The sequence below is a fragment of the Ostrea edulis genome, chromosome 9, assembly GCF_947568905.1.
Source record: "Ostrea edulis chromosome 9, xbOstEdul1.1, whole genome shotgun sequence".
Taxonomy (NCBI): domain Eukaryota; kingdom Metazoa; phylum Mollusca; class Bivalvia; order Ostreida; family Ostreidae; genus Ostrea; species Ostrea edulis.
Window position 1 is genome coordinate 28,863,450 of NC_079172.1, and position 16,253 is coordinate 28,879,702.

At 32.8% G+C, this 16,253-nt stretch overlaps 1 protein-coding gene across 3 annotated transcripts in view; it reads left to right on the plus strand.

The window, feature by feature from the left end:
* The window catches only part of LOC125657481 (major facilitator superfamily domain-containing protein 10-like), a 19,917-nt gene extending 5,037 nt beyond the window's left edge, over positions 1–14,880 (plus strand). For 2 of the 3 annotated variants that reach the window (XM_048888052.2, XM_048888053.2), the window contains 12 exons: positions 850–1,034; positions 2,367–2,463; positions 4,141–4,244; positions 4,543–4,701; positions 5,093–5,284; positions 8,942–9,038; positions 9,412–9,523; positions 10,117–10,172; positions 10,579–10,631; positions 10,793–10,883; positions 11,107–11,244; positions 11,661–14,880. In XM_048888052.2, the coding sequence (XP_048744009.1) occupies positions 864–1,034; positions 2,367–2,463; positions 4,141–4,244; positions 4,543–4,701; positions 5,093–5,284; positions 8,942–9,038; positions 9,412–9,523; positions 10,117–10,172; positions 10,579–10,631; positions 10,793–10,883; positions 11,107–11,244; positions 11,661–11,767 (1,377 nt within the window). In that variant the 5' untranslated portion in view covers positions 850–863 and the 3' untranslated portion in view covers positions 11,768–14,880. Of the gene's footprint in view, positions 1–488; positions 667–849; positions 1,035–2,366; positions 2,464–4,140; positions 4,245–4,542; positions 4,702–5,092; positions 5,285–8,941; positions 9,039–9,411; positions 9,524–10,116; positions 10,173–10,578; positions 10,632–10,792; positions 10,884–11,106; positions 11,245–11,660 lie in introns of those variants that run through there. The other variant, XM_056150058.1, reaches the window with a different exon arrangement.
* Positions 14,881–16,253: the final 1,373 nt, after the last annotated feature.

Below are 16,253 nucleotides of genomic sequence, written 5' to 3' on the forward strand. Positions count from 1 at the left end.
ACACCTTTATATGTTGTAGTCCACATACAAACACCTCACACAGCACACAAACTTGTTGTATTTCTGTAAACACAACATATGCTGAGGTCCTCTGCTGTTTTTCATCGTCATCTTTAAAAAAAAAATTATCACAACATAATTATCAAACATTTAAATTTTAACTCTCTCTCAAATGTTTGAAGTCTTTCAAAGTTTTATGTAATGAAAATCTTAATGAATTGACATTAATGAAACTTTTATGAATATATATCAAGAACTCACACCCTAACTTCATAATAGCATATGATAAACAGAGTAAAACATGCAAACAATCAATATAGAAAAGCAGTGTTCATATGTAAGTAAGTATTGTATGAAAATGTTGATATTGATCATATTTTATGATGTTTATAATTTTTAACATTTTGATGTAGTGAAATCATGCTTGATAAATCAGCTTGAGGGCAATCATTATATAATCAGTCAGGTAAATCCACACTACCTTTCATTGATCCAATATAAAACTTCAGTCTTCCATATAGTTTGCTTGTTCAAGGAAATGTAAAACAAATTCCCTTTTAGGAGATTTGTGAACAAGACGTATTTTGATCAGATTAAAGTTAACAATTTACATCAGTTGACAGTTGTTGTGTCAGCAAGAAGGGGAGTCTACATAAGCTGTTGTCTGTAAGAATTTTAAATGTATTCATTTATGGTGTGATCTGTTTGTCTGCTGTTGTTGTAAGTTTTTCTTTTTAGGAGATGTCATGCATTGATTTTTTTTTTTTTTTTTTTTTTTTTTTTTTATAATAATGACTTTCTCATTTGTAAATAACAAAAAAAATACAACATTGAAGTTTTGTTGTACAGAGTGAGCAGTTACCATGGCAAAAGACAGGTCACAAAATGGTGCAAGCGCCCCCTCAGACAGCGACAAGGGAGCTAATCGTGCCTTGTATGTGGTTTTTCTGTCGCTGGTCATCGATCTTCTGGGGTTCACGCTGATTCTGCCCCTTTTACCCTCCATACTGGATTACTATGGCAACAATGAAGAGGTAAGATACTCCCTGTCATAGTTTTATGGAAATTTTAGAAATTAATAAAACAAAAATTATTTTTATTTTTTTGTAAACTTTTGGTTATTTTTGTTATCATTGCAAAATTGTCAGGTTTTAAATCCAGTCACAATGTAGGGTAGGTAATTTACACAACTGGTGAGTTTTATTTCTAAAAATAGAAGAATAGCGCATCACAATTTTTGAAAATGAATATACATCACAAATGTATAAGTTAAGAAGAGTGATATATTTTTTGTCCTGTTTTTTTCTTCTTTTTTTTTTTTTTTTTTTTGCCCACAAGATCAAAATTTTAGGGTCTTATTTGTCTCTTTGTCTTCAACTTTAACCTTGGTCTTAAATTTCAAAATATACCAGATAGGAACTTTATACAAGGTCAATTAAAAGATCAAGGTCATTGTTTGTGACTGATAAAGGTCAAGTCATTTGTGAAGTGGAATTTGTTCCATTAACTGTATGTGGTCATGCTCATGGGCATTATGATTCATAAACACGTTTTGTTTAAATTTTGTTCATAAGTCATAGACTGGCATACATGTGTCATAGACTGGCATACATGTGTCATAGACTGGCATACATGTGTCATAGACTGAGATACACGTGTCATAGACTGGCATACATGTGTCATAGACTGACATACATGTGTCATAGACTGACATACATGTGTCATAGACTGAGATACACGTGTCATAGACTGAGATACACGTGTCATAGACTGGCATACATGTGTCATAGACTGGCATACATGTGTCATAGACTGAGATACACGTGTCATAGACTGGCATACATGTGTCATAGACTGGCATACATGTGTCATAGACTGAGATACACGTGTCATAGACTGACATACATGTGTCATAGACTGACATACATGTGTCATAGACTGGCATACATGTGTCATAGACTGGCATACATGTGTCATAGACTGAAATACATGTATATATGTGGTAAACTGGCAGCATAAGACTTCCAATCAATAAATCGTGAATTCAACTCCCCCAGGAATTTTGATTTTTTTTCTCATCTGAGATAAATTTTACACTAAAATTTCAATTTTTCACTCAATACAGTAATTCTTTTGAGTTCCAGTACCACAAGATTGTCTTGGTCACATTATCACATTATATACTTTTTATCCTTTGAGTTAAGACCTGATGCATGAGAACGTACAATGTCTGAGGACAAGTTATCACTACCTGTTTAATGTTTCTGTAGCATCCTCTGACAGTAATGTAAGATATCACTGAAGAAGTAGCCATCGTATGTAATAGTGCATTCATGTTGCTTTTCTCTTTGATTTATGTGGAACAGGATTCTCTGTACAAGTCCATAAAAGACTCGGTGACAGGATTCCGGGAACTGGTAGGGGCCCCCGACACACCCAGGTGGAACTCTGTACTGTTTGGAGGTCAGTTTCTTTTATTTGTAAAGGCATCGGACCATTTGAATCCATTAATACGATTCCCAGCCGAAATGAATTAATTCCTGTGTATATATGGCATTGCATAATCTTAAGGTCCATGTACATGAAGGAAAAATTTTGACCAGCAAATTTCTGAAATTTTAAAATTGAGGAACAAAACCGGGTCTCGTTCCTTGTTCTTTGTCCAGACATGGACATAATGTGAATATTTCTGTCTAAGAGCAGAGTGATTCGGGTGAGCTTTTTAATAACATGGGCCACTACTGTACATTTATTTTTTGTCAATATAACATTAGGACATGATACAATAGCTGCTTTAACATCATTACATGATCAATAAATATACACAATGAACACTGAATAAATGATTGCTTTGTGCATTTTTAAAATTTTGTGTATGGTAGTCACATTGATCTTATTTGTAGATGTGCTCTTCTGATATCGATTAATATTTTCTTTATGACAGGAAACATTTAATGCATTCAGACTTTTTATTCAGCAATTTTATCAACTTCAAAAATCTAAAAAGATATATATAAAAACTAAATTGAATTTCAATGGAATGTAAACTTTGGTTGCAATCTACAATTTCATCATGGGCGAACATTGATCATGATTATACTATTATGTTATTTACAAAATACAAGTTGAGAGATTTTTCATTTGCAATTTTAAAATTGAGATACTTGCACAATTTTGCGAGCTGATTTTTATGGACAATTTTGGAAGACGTTATATCGTAACTGAATTGGTTCATGTTGAATTTTTATTGTTAATTCAACAGATCACATGTAAATTATGGGTTGGACTTTTCATTTTGTGAGTAGAAATTATGGGCATTTGCAAAACATTGTGAGTCAACAAAATAGTCATCTCTTTGACATACTGTACGATGCAACACATGCCGGGACAAACTTTAGTCCTACTCTGTATTTCATACAAAACTATGCTTTTTAACATCATTAAATGGGATTTTATTTTCTAGAGGAGTTTTTTCTCATTCATACAACAATCAACCAATTTATATTTTCATAAACTTTGTGTACAGGAGAACCATTCACAAGAAGACAAATGGACAAAAAGTATATATAATATTTTTGTATTAGTTTTCAGAATGTGACACAAAGATATTTGTCACTGTATGCTCAGAAAACTGCCATATCATACCAGAAACAGTTATAATGTTCCTCCAAAAAACAGCTATATCATCCCTCACGCACATTAATTCCACATATTAATTAGCTCGAGTTCGAAATTCAAAATGATGGTTGCTAAGTAAATGTAAACAGACAAGCAAAATTCAAAAATCAAATGTCAGTTTTTAACTTAGGTCAAAAATTGCATTTTTCCTTCATGTGTCAAATAATGTATTATGATCAATGTCTTAATGCATTAAACTCTTTGGTTTTGTTCTTTAAAAACATTATATAACATATCTTACACGACTTCTCTGGCGACTATACTAAAATATTTACACCTACGGCATTGAGCGACTTAACACCCCAGAGCTCTCCTGTCATCTCGGGGTAAATATTCTGATAGGACGCCTTCGAAGTCATGTAATATATGTATAATGTCTTTCCCTGGAAGAAGGAAGACATAATGACATCGGGGAAATCTGTGTAATTTTTAAAATGGTTTTATATACTTCTGTGTTTCTAGGTGTGATTGGTTCCCTTTTCTCCATGCTGCAGTTTTTAGCTTCACCAGTTATGGGAGCAGCATCAGATGTCTATGGCAGGAAACCTATTCTTGTTGTTTCCATGGTAACATCATTTAATAAACAATATAATGACCCAGCTGTAGTCACTTTACATAAAGCTGGGTGAGTTTGTTAGAGAATTCATACAAGTAATTTTGCAAAACTTTCATGCACAAAAAAGTTTGCAAAGCAAATAGAGATTTTTTTTTCACCGGGTGAATTTGAACAACAATTTTGGAAATGGTTCTGAGTTTACAAGATGATATGTTATTATACAGATAGGAGAAGCACTGTTGATAAGACACTGTTTTATTTTACAGACGATTATGGCGATATCGATAAGATGCTATTTTATTTTACAGATAGGTGTGGCGGTATCTTATGCCCTGTGGGCAGTCTCACACAACTTCACCCTGTTCGTCATTGCCCGCATCATCGGGGGCCTCAGTAAGGGGAATGTCAGTATTTCTACTGCTGTCATTGCTGACATATTTCCCCCAGACAAAAGAGGGAAAGGCATGGTAAGATATCAAACTTCCACTGTATACATGCCCAATATGCAACCTTTCAAAATACCAAGTATGTGGATTTTTTCGCGAGACACAAATTTAGCGATTTTCCCATAAAAATTGGTATATGTGTTTAGCAAGAGCTAATTTTAGCGACTTTATAATTCCAGGAAAGATAACTATTACCTCTGGTATGGAATAAATTGTTAGTAGTATTCAATTTTAGTGCTCTTGACCCGATAATAATTAATTCAGGGACATAACATATATGTGCTTACGAATCCTACACAGATTGAATCATGGGATTCCAAGAACTCATGAAACCAAATTCAAGTTTTGACATTTAAAATGTTTTTGATTAGACTAATACCACTCATAACTGCCTATGTATTTCTTTTTTTAGGCCTTTGTTGGTGTGGCTTTCTCAGTAGGATTTGTGTTCGGACCAATAATTGGGGCCGTTTTCTCCAGGTTTGCTCGAGAACAGCAGGGAGTTTTCTACACTGCCCCTGCCCTTTTTGCACTTGCCTTAGCTGTGATAGATGTGATTTTTGTTGTCATGTTTTTCAAAGAAACACTCCCACAACATCGAAGGGTAATGCATTTTTATTCTTGATCATTTAATATCTTAACAGTACTTGATACACTGAAAACCTTTATTTTCCAATTAGAATGATCTGCTCCTGATTCCAGTATTCAAAAGTATATGCATTGATAGTCAGAAGCAGTAATTTTCTTGCTGTGGTGATTTTTAATCCTGCTGGAACCTTGTACCATTTGTATCAGATTTTTACTTTTAGGTAAATGACTTTTGTATGAGTTCCGGGAATTTAATAGTACAATGAGGAATATGGCAACAAGTACATTGTACAGCCCTGAAATACACTCAAATTAACAATATGATATCAGAGAGTGAAGTAATTAGTAATTGACAATATTATTACTTATATGATTTATTAATGTAATTTCCATCAAGATAATGTATTACTTATCTCAAAATCACAATCAAGGGAGTCAACTCTTAAAGTTAGCCATGGATAGTCATAAAAACTACATTATCATTAAAACTTAAATCATATATTTACCATTCTATGGGAAGAGTCTTCCACATTCATAATTTATATCCAATAGTTTGTCTAAAAAAGTCAAACTTATTCTGAACAAATTGATCAAATATTCTGGCTATTAAACAAAGTGCAACTTAATAGATTCACCAATTTACTCTGGATAACTATTCTATTGATCTCTAAAATAAATAAGCTCAAAACAAATCTTTCTTTCTGTATCAAGCCTTTCTCTCATTTAATTTTTTTAAGTGCAAAAGTAATCTCATTAAATTTGCAAATATGTATAGACTGGACATACATGTATTAATTGACATTTACCAATAGGGATAATTAGTAATGAATTGCTTACCAGAAAATAATGTACAAATCTTTCTTGTGGAAGGTCTTAGTCAAAGTCTGCAAAAATAGTCTCTCCTCTCAAAAAGCAAAAAGTCTGCAAAAATAGTCTCTCCTCTCAAAAAGCAAGACAAAGTCTGCAAAAATAGTCTCTCCTCTCAAAAAGCAAGACAAAGTCTGCAAAAATAGTCTCTCCTCTCAAAAAGCAAGACAAAGTCTGCAAAAATAGTCTCTCCTCTCAAAAAGCAAGACATTAAAGTCTGCAAAAATAGTCTCTCCTCTCAAAAAGCAAAAAGTCTGCAAAAATAGTCTCTCCTCTCAAAAAGCAAGTCAAAGAGTGTTTGATTTTGTGGTAAAAACTCAATGACCACAACATTAAAACCAACCAAAAGCAACTTCACAAAACACAACCAATGAAGTTCAAGAACACTACAAGACCTTTGATATATGCCTTAGTTAAGGTGATTACTACTAAATGTGTTCAGATGTATGTACATGCAGGTATGGGCTAGAGAAATACAGGAGGGGATCTAGGTGTTTTCATAAAGTAAAACACATTTAAAACCAGTCAAGATCCAATGTTGTGTGTATATGGTTATGGTCTGACATATTGGACTGTTAATAGCATTGTATCACGGTATAGACTAACTGTTAATAGCATTATATCACAGTATAGACTCACTGTTAATAGCATTGTGTCACAGTATAGGCTAACTGTTAATAGCATCATATCACAGTACAGGCTCACTGTTAATAGCATTATATCATAGTATAGACTAACTGTTAATAGCATTATATCATAGTATAGACTAACTGTTAATAGCATTATATCACAGTATAGGCTAACTGTTAATAGCATTATATCACAGTATAGGCTCACTGTTAATAGCATTGTATCACAGTATAGGCTAACTGTTAATAGCATTATATCACAGTATAGACTAACTGTTAATAGCATTATATCATAGTATAGACTAACTGTTAATAGCATTATATCACAGTATAGGCTAACTGTTAATAGCATTATATCACAGTATAGGCTCACTGTTAATAGCATTGTATCACAGTATAGGCTAACTGTTAATAGCATTGTATCACAGTATAGGCTAACTGTTAATAGCATTATATCACAGTATAGACTAACTGTTAATAGCATTATATCACAGTATAGGCTAACTGTTAATAGCATTGTATCACAGTATAGACTAACTGTTAATAGCATTATATCACAGTATAGACTAACTGTTAATAGCATTATATCACAGTATAGGCTCACTGTTAATAGCATTATATCACAGTATAGACTAACTGTTAATGGCATCGTGTCACAGTATAGACTAACTGTTAATAGCATTGTATCACAGTATAGACTAACTGTTAATAGCATCGTGTCACAGTATAGACTAACTGTTAATAGCATCATGTCACAGTATAGACTCACTGTTAATAGCATTATATCACAGTACAGGCTAACTGTTAATAGCATTATATCACAGTATAGACTAACTGTTAATAGCATTGTATCACAGTATAGACTAACTGTTAATAGCATTATATCACGGTATAGACTAACTGTTAATAGCATTATATCACAGTATAGGCTCACTGTTAATAGCATTATATCACAGTATAGGCTCACTGTTAATAGCATCATGTCACAGTATAGACTAACTGTTAATAGCATTATATCACAGTATAGACTAACTGTTAATAGCATTATATCACAGTATAGACTAACTGTTAATAGCATTGTATCACAGTATAGACTAACTGTTAATAGCATTGTATCACGGTATAGACTAACTGTTAATAGCATTATATCACAGTATAGGCTCACTGTTAATAGCATTATATCACAGTATAGACTAACTGTTAATAGCATCATATCACAGTATAGGCTAACTGTTAATAGCATTGTATCACAGTATAGGCTAACTGTTAATAGCATTATATCATAGTATAGACTAACTGTTAATAGCATTATATCACAGTATAGGCTAACTGTTAATAGCATCATGTCACAGTATAGACTAACTGTTAATAGCATTATATCACAGTATAGACTAACTGTTAATAGCATTATATCACAGTATAGACTAACTGTTAATAGCATTGTATCACAGTATAGACTAACTGTTAATAGCATTGTATCACGGTATAGACTAACTGTTAATAGCATTATATCACAGTATAGGCTCACTGTTAATAGCATTATATCACAGTATAGACTAACTGTTAATAGCATTATATCACAGTATAGACTAACTGTTAATAGCATTATATCACAGTATAGACTAACTGTTAATAGCATTGTATCACAGTATAGACTAACTGTTAATAGCATTGTATCACGGTATAGACTAACTGTTAATAGCATTATATCACAGTATAGGCTCACTGTTAATAGCATTATATCACAGTATAGGCTAACTGTTAATAGCATCATATCACAGTATAGGCTAACTGTTTATAGGCTAACTGTTAAAAGCATTATATCACAGTATACATGGTATAGGCTCACTGTTAATAGCATTACATCACACTGTACAAAAAATGTGGGGCTTACCACCAGTTTTAGATCAGTTTATGTGTCTGTAACAGTCTACAATGTTGATTTGGCCATAACTTTTCAACTGGATGAGACAGACTTCATATTTGGTTTATGTAAAAGTCAAGGGTCACAACTATTTCAGCTAAAATGAAGGTCATAAGTTGTGGTTCAAGGTCAATGTCACCATAGGTTTTGACGAGGGTCAGAGATTTTGAGTATCACAAACACAAGAAATGAAATGTGAGTATGTAGCCAGGTAAATGTGTTTAAAGAATGTTTATGATTTGTCCATTTGCAGGCAAAGTCCATTTCTTCTGGTTTGCAAAACACTTCTCACCTCATCAACCCTGTATCTCTCTTTAAATTTTCACCTGTGACCAACATAACTGCTCAAGGTAAGATGGTCAGAAGTTAGATAATATGAAATGTCAAAAACTTGTAATGATTAACAAAAAAATCTAGGAATATGTAGGAAAATGAGCCTTTTCTCTATTTTGACACTTGATTGCTGCACTTTTTGTGGTATTCCATTGATTATTTCTCTGACAAACTCTTCATGGCTTTGATGTTGGAGTTCAGAAAGTTCAATAATAGTCTGGGTTACAGATTTGTGTACTAAGCAGAAGATTGTTAGGTAAAATAATTGTCTAGGTTACAGATTTGTCTGCTGTGCAGAAGATTGGTGTTATGTAAAATAATTGTCTAGGTTACAGATTTGTTTGCTATGCAGAAGATTGGTGTTATGTAAAATAATTGTCTTGGTTACAGATTTGTCTGCTATGCAGAAGATTGGTGCTGTGTATTTTCTGTATCTTCTGCTGTACTCAGGACTCGAGTTTACCCTCACCTTCCTCACTCACAACAGGCTCAATTACGACAGGTACATATCAATCATCGCCATTATCCTCATCATCATCATCATCCTCCTCATCATCATCAGTAGTTACTCTTCTCTCTCCTGCCTCATCATCATCATCATCAGTAGTTACTCATCTCTCTCCTGCCTCATCATCATCATCAGTAGCTACTCTTCTCTCTCCTGTCTCATCTTCATCATCATCAGTAGTTACTCTTCTCTCTCCTGCCTCATCTTCATCATCATCAGTAGTTACTCTTCTCTCTCCTGCCTCATCTTCATCATCATCAGTAGTTACTCTTCTCTCTCCTGCCTCATCATCATCAGTAGTTACTCTTCTCTCTCCTGCCTCATCATCTTTTTCTTCAAGAACATTTCCTCACATTACACATCATCCTCATTATCATCATTATTCAATTAAATCATGCATGGAGAGATTGTGTAATTTATCTCAAAATTTGCAGTTTATTCTGTTCTCTGCCCCGTGTATCAATTGTGACAGTGTGCCTTGCACGTACTTTATAAACTGAAAAGTTTGACTTTGTCATTACAGAACGGTGGAATTCTGTCATGTTCTTGTGAGCATGTTTTCACTTCTTGTTTTTTTTTTTTATAAGTATGCAGCAAGGAAAGATGTTTTTCTTCCTGGGGACCATAATGGCTCTCGTTCAGGGTAAGTGAAAGGTGGAATTTTACACTTCAAAATAAATTAAAAGTTGTACCTTAATGAAATTGTGAAATTTAATTGCATACCTGTGATATCTCTTGAATTTGCTGCAAGACACTTGGATTCAAGCATCAAAACACGTGTCGGGTCAGAAGTTCAAAATCTCCCCATTAAAACCCAAATTCAAACTGATTAAAAGAAGTTATTTCTAAAGGAAACCAATTATATTGCCGTTGTGTTAGGTCCATTTCTTTTTTTAAAATGTTTGGTCTTTACCATTTTTGTACTATTCAAGCCTATACCGTTAAACATTAAGGATTAAATGTCCAATTTTCCTACCCATACATTTTGAATTTGATTAAAGGTCTGGATTCATGGAGGCATTTGTTGTTTTCTGTTTAAATCTTTTTAGGTGGTTATGTCAGAAGAATACCGGCTGGAAAAGAAATCAAAATAGCCACAATGGTAGGGGTCTCAAATCACCTGTATAGTCACTCAGTATGACCCACAAATGTGAATTTGAATACAAGTGATTGTTTTCTTTCCTTTATACACTGGCCTTGCCTTCGTTTGACCACATGATTTGTAATTCAAAAATAAAGTTCTTGTTTTATTTGAAATTCCAGGGAATGACATTTCTGATACCAGCCTTCCTGTTCATGGCTTTTGCCTACAGTGCTAGTATGATGTACATTGGCCTCACACTCTTTGCTTTTGGTTTGTAACTTTTAATTTTCCATTATTTTGTAAATTAAAAATTCAACACTGTCAATGGAAGAACCATGTCTTTGCAAATATGAAAAAAAAAATTCATAAAAGACGTATTTCTGCCAGTTTGAGCTAATTTTCCCAAATCTGATATAAATGTTGTGAATGTGTCAAATTTTGAAATATAAATTGCTATTTTTGTTAATGAACTTTGATCTCCCATTTTTGATAGCCTCAGCCACAGTTGTTCCTTGTCTGACAACACTGATCTCAGGATTTGGAGGCATGGATCAAAAAGGGGTGGTGCTGGGAGTGTTTAGATCACTGGGGGCTTTGGCCAGAGCTTTCGGTCCAGTTTTATCAAGTATAGGTAGATATATTTATACATTTTAAAGGAAATGGCAACATACACATATTTAGATATTGATTATCTTTTATGTGTTGAGAAACATTGTTTGTGGATATTTACATTATAAATTCTTACCTCAACTGCCAATGCTCCGGTATCTCAGGGCAGTTAGTAATAAAAGTCAACTCCAGCAATAATATACATACTACTCATAATTGGTCTATTTTTAAAAACAGCAGATGGTTTATTTACTTGATACTCCTGAATGTGTATGAATCAGGAGGAATATAAATGTATCTCCTATCAAGTGTATTTTAACATCTTTCTCCTATCTATTTTCAAGGTTTACGATGGATTTTATTAAGAATTTGAATGTGCACAATTTTTAAAAATTCTTGAATTACTCCAGTTAGAATTTGCTTTTGATCTTTTTGCAGTGTACTGGAGCTGTGGTGAAAAGGTTTGCTACATATCTGGTGCAGTTCTACTTATCATTCCTTATGTCATGCTCAGAAAGATCAAAGCCTCTTCTCACACTGCTTAACGGGTCTTATGATTGGAGGCTAGCACCGTTCTCCTCTGTTACAGCATTTCTGATTAGTCAGCAGGATTTAAGTGTGATCTCAAGCTTTACCACTGCTCTACATATTTGTTAATACCATTTTCTATATTGCATCTCAGTGTGTACGATATGTATTTCTACATGTACCGTATTCCAAAGGACCACGTATGATAACCAAATTCAACAGTCATGCTTTCGTTTCAAAATTAAATCATTTTGAGCAAGAATCTTGATGCAACTCAGGCCTGGAGGTTATAAAACTTTTTTGAGCACATTTTCATACTCAAAATCAAACTCTGTGCTCTAAATCGTACTCATACTCGAAAGTCAAGGTTATAAAGCTTTTATGAAATTATTCTTATACTCAAATGGAGTCCCTGCTCAAGACTTTCGAGTATGCTTGGAGCTTGCTCAGAGTTGTACTCAAAACATACATGACTGAGTTTGAGCATAAGTACTGTAAAAGTTTTACAACCACCAAGCCTGTTGTTATTCTCATGAATCTAATCAAAATGACTTAGAACCAGAATAATGACACCAAAAAAACATATCATGGATTTGTCTCTCCTGCACACATGATACAAAAGATTTTGCTTGTCCAAAGCTGCATTTTACTTTTTAAAAAATTTAATATTCAGATTTCAAAAAATTGTGTCTTTCTCTGTGTTTTTTAAAGATTGTAAATATTAAAGTTAAGTTACTGAAAAAGATGGAGCCTTTCTTTAAAACTAAAAACAATTATTTTTTCAGTGGTTTAAAATTAAAATGGCTGTTATCATACATAGTTCATTTTAAAGTTCTGCCACAAAATATTTTTAAATTTAGTTGTTGTTACAGAAATGGTGGTGTCTGCTGATACTTATGAATTTATTTTTTTTCTGATATAAGTTTTCCAAGCCACTATATTAAAATGTATACATTCTAAACTTAAGGTTTTCTACAGAAAAGCTCAGTGATTATTTGGGAATATGAACTTAATTTTGTGTGAGTCATTTTTTTCGGTTTCGTTGATGTACTTATGATTTTATAGATACTGTTGGTGTACACTGAAATGTCATATAAATTGTGTGTTTTGTTGTAGTTTCAAATTCATGGGTTGGGTACCTTCAAAAGACTAGAAAAATTATACCCCCCACAGAATCTAAAGATTTCACTATTATATGACATAGAAGTGCTTTAGTCATTCGAATGCATGCAAGTTATAACATTTCGTGCCAAGCTATTATATTTGTCAAACGTCAAATTGTACATTAAATTTGATCTTTCAATATCAATTAAGAGTTGTGCAAGACTCCATGACAACATAACACATTCATTATTAATGTTGTTGAAGTCAACCTGTAACACAATATCTGTAGACTGGTGGCAAAAGATCCAAAAGTTGTTCAGGTATTTGATATTTTTGCTACTTTATTTTTTTTATGTGAAGATTAGCGATTTATTTATTAATGATAAGTGTTTGCATGTTCAAACATGAAGATACTAGACTTATATTTTATGTAATATAGATATCTTTATTCTGTTAACGTTTTATATGTAGGGAATTTTCCAGTCTTCCAACAAAATCATTTACAGTTACTGACAAGTTTTACAATTCATTAGCACACAAAAATGACATACGCTGTCCAATATTATATGTTTTATCATATTTTTTAATTATGAGTATTTTCTTTAAAACAACAGAGCATTAGATAAAACAATGTCGTTTTCTATGACAAATATGTTTCTTTAAGAAAGCTAACTGCTCAGCTTTTGAGCACAACTGTACAGGATGCTATTACACCGTACTGTAGATAATGGTTCAATACTTATTCTGTTGATCTAAATATATATTTACTACATCAACCTGTCCAACTGGAAATTCTTCTGTCAATTCCAGAAAGGGTTTGGAAAGAACTACATTTTGTGGCAGAAGGATTCTTTAATCAAAAAGAAAAAAAATTTGCAAGATTTCAGTTTTTGTTTTATCCAACATATCGTCATTGATTAAACCCATTGATTTTATATATTTAGGGAGAGGGCTTAAATAGGCTATGCCTGCTGCCCAATCCCATTCACTTTTTGAATAAAATATAGTTTAAATTAAATTGATTATACTCATAGGCAATGTATTTCAGCCTTGTAATTTATGATACAAGTACTTGAAAGATTTGGAACTAATTCAAATATTGTTAAATTCATTAATCTGGTTGATATTTTTTTTGTAAACATAACACCGATTCTTAAAAACATCTATATTGTTTTATCAGAAATTTTCTATATAATGATTGAGTTTTGTTGCATATGTTGTGTTGACATCTGCAAACAAATCAAGTTTGATTGTGGATAAATCATGTGTAAATTTAAGTACAAAAAAGTTAAGTTTACCTCACCGTAACTCAATAACAAGCTCTATGACTACAGATTTTCTTTTAGAAATCATATTATGCTTCCAAAAAATTGACAATACTACAATTGCACAAAACTCAGGTGTGGACCTGTAAAGCACATGCCATATTGCAAATAGAATAAATTTACTTGGATTACACTGTGTATTTCATTCTTAAGAAAACAAAACAAGAGAAAGCTTTATACTGCAACACCGTTTTACATTACGTAATCTGCTCAGTCTCCAGTAAAATTAATTTTAGAATGAATTTATGACCAGGTTTAATGGCCTGCCTTCTCGGTTGATTATAATTTTGGTGGGTTTATATATATAAGAATTCAGAAGGTGCTATTGAAGGATGCCGCGTAGGTTTCCAGAGTGAATGCGGACCAAAATGTTATTTCGAGTGTGAAGAGCACATATATATACATATGCATTGTTAAAAATATATAGGATTATGTACTATTATAAATGTTTTAGTAGTACTCATATAATATGAATTCAAATTTTGTGATAGTAAAAATTGATATTGATTTGTTATTAAACCAATGGTGTGGGGACTTTGTGATGGTAATGTGATATATTCCATTTTCCAATGCAGAAAACGAATGTATTCAGACTTTGGACACTGTTCCATCGTACTTAGAACTACGAATGGTAGCCATTTTAAATTGGTGAGATGCGATACATTTTGATAGAAGTTAATAAAGTATCTTTATGATGAAAATTTTTCTTACCTTCATTTATTATTGTACCGAAACTTTGTATTTTCAAAAATAAAGTAATTATTTATGAAAAGAAAGCAGACTATACAAACTTATGACAGTTTGTGAGAAGTAATTACTGTTAACAATATACATTTATGGACTGTTTAGCAGGGAGACATCACTAATTAGACACCCGAAGGTGATAACCCTACTGAAGCAGGATAATTTGTGATGTCTCCCTGCTACACAGTCCGTAATAGTTATATTATCCTGAAGAATCTGAAAACAATGAATTACGCTATAGTATATCGCTATATGTATAATTTATTGATAATAGTGTAATGTAAAGTGACGACATTCTATTTGAAGTTATCACTCGTATTAGCAGATATTACTTATATTAATAGTCATTCTGTGGAAAGTCTTGTGCTTATATCAGGAGATATTACATATGAAATGATTACTTGGGTATTCTGTGGAAAGTAATTATTTGTATCAATAGACTAGTAAGTACTGATACCAGTGATAAGAGTGACATACAGAGTTTGACCTACTTTTAAGAAAACATTCTGAACTATTTTAAGTAGGGCTTTTATATCTTACATATAGATTCTTTATGGCAAGACCTTATGATACTTTGGAGTTTGACCTACTTTTTATATGCCGGTCAAAGATGGGACATATAGTTAACTGCCATCTGTCTGTCAGGACCTTGTGTGCAAAATGAACTGTACATAAGCTCCAGGGCCTTACAACTCTGTACATTTACTAAAAAAATTTCTGAAGGTATTTAAGGTAGGATTTCATACTTTTATATAGATGGCAAAACCTTTTTATACTTTGGTGTTTGACCTTGTGACCTTGACATGGAAGTTTGACATACTTTTAATAAAAATATGATCTAAATTGTTTAAGGTACAGCTTTCATATTCTGTATATATGCACAGTAGATTTCTTATCACACCATGGTCTAAGTCTTGTGTCCTTGGACTTATCCAGAACAGCAAGAACATAATTTATTGGTGTTGGTGCATCTCTATATTATGTGACTTGGTGTTGGTGCATCTCTGTATTATGAGACTTCTTTTTCAGGTATGTTGTGATCCTTTTGGGCCATAATAAGGGGTCGAAAATTTTCATCGGAATAAAGAGTGATTTAAAAAAAATAAAATCACAACAGTAGGGCCAAAGTAACTCAGGTGAGCGATGTGGCCCGTAGGCCCCATATTTAATCAACATATCGTATTTATAAAATGACAACGGAATAAGAAATGGTGATTCTAGGAGAGAAGGGGGGGGGTGTAATAGAGCAGTGGTGATGATGTTTCTGTACTAGAGAAAAGATAGCTATAAATATGGGGTTTCTGTAACGGCAAAATAAAATGTGTTTTAC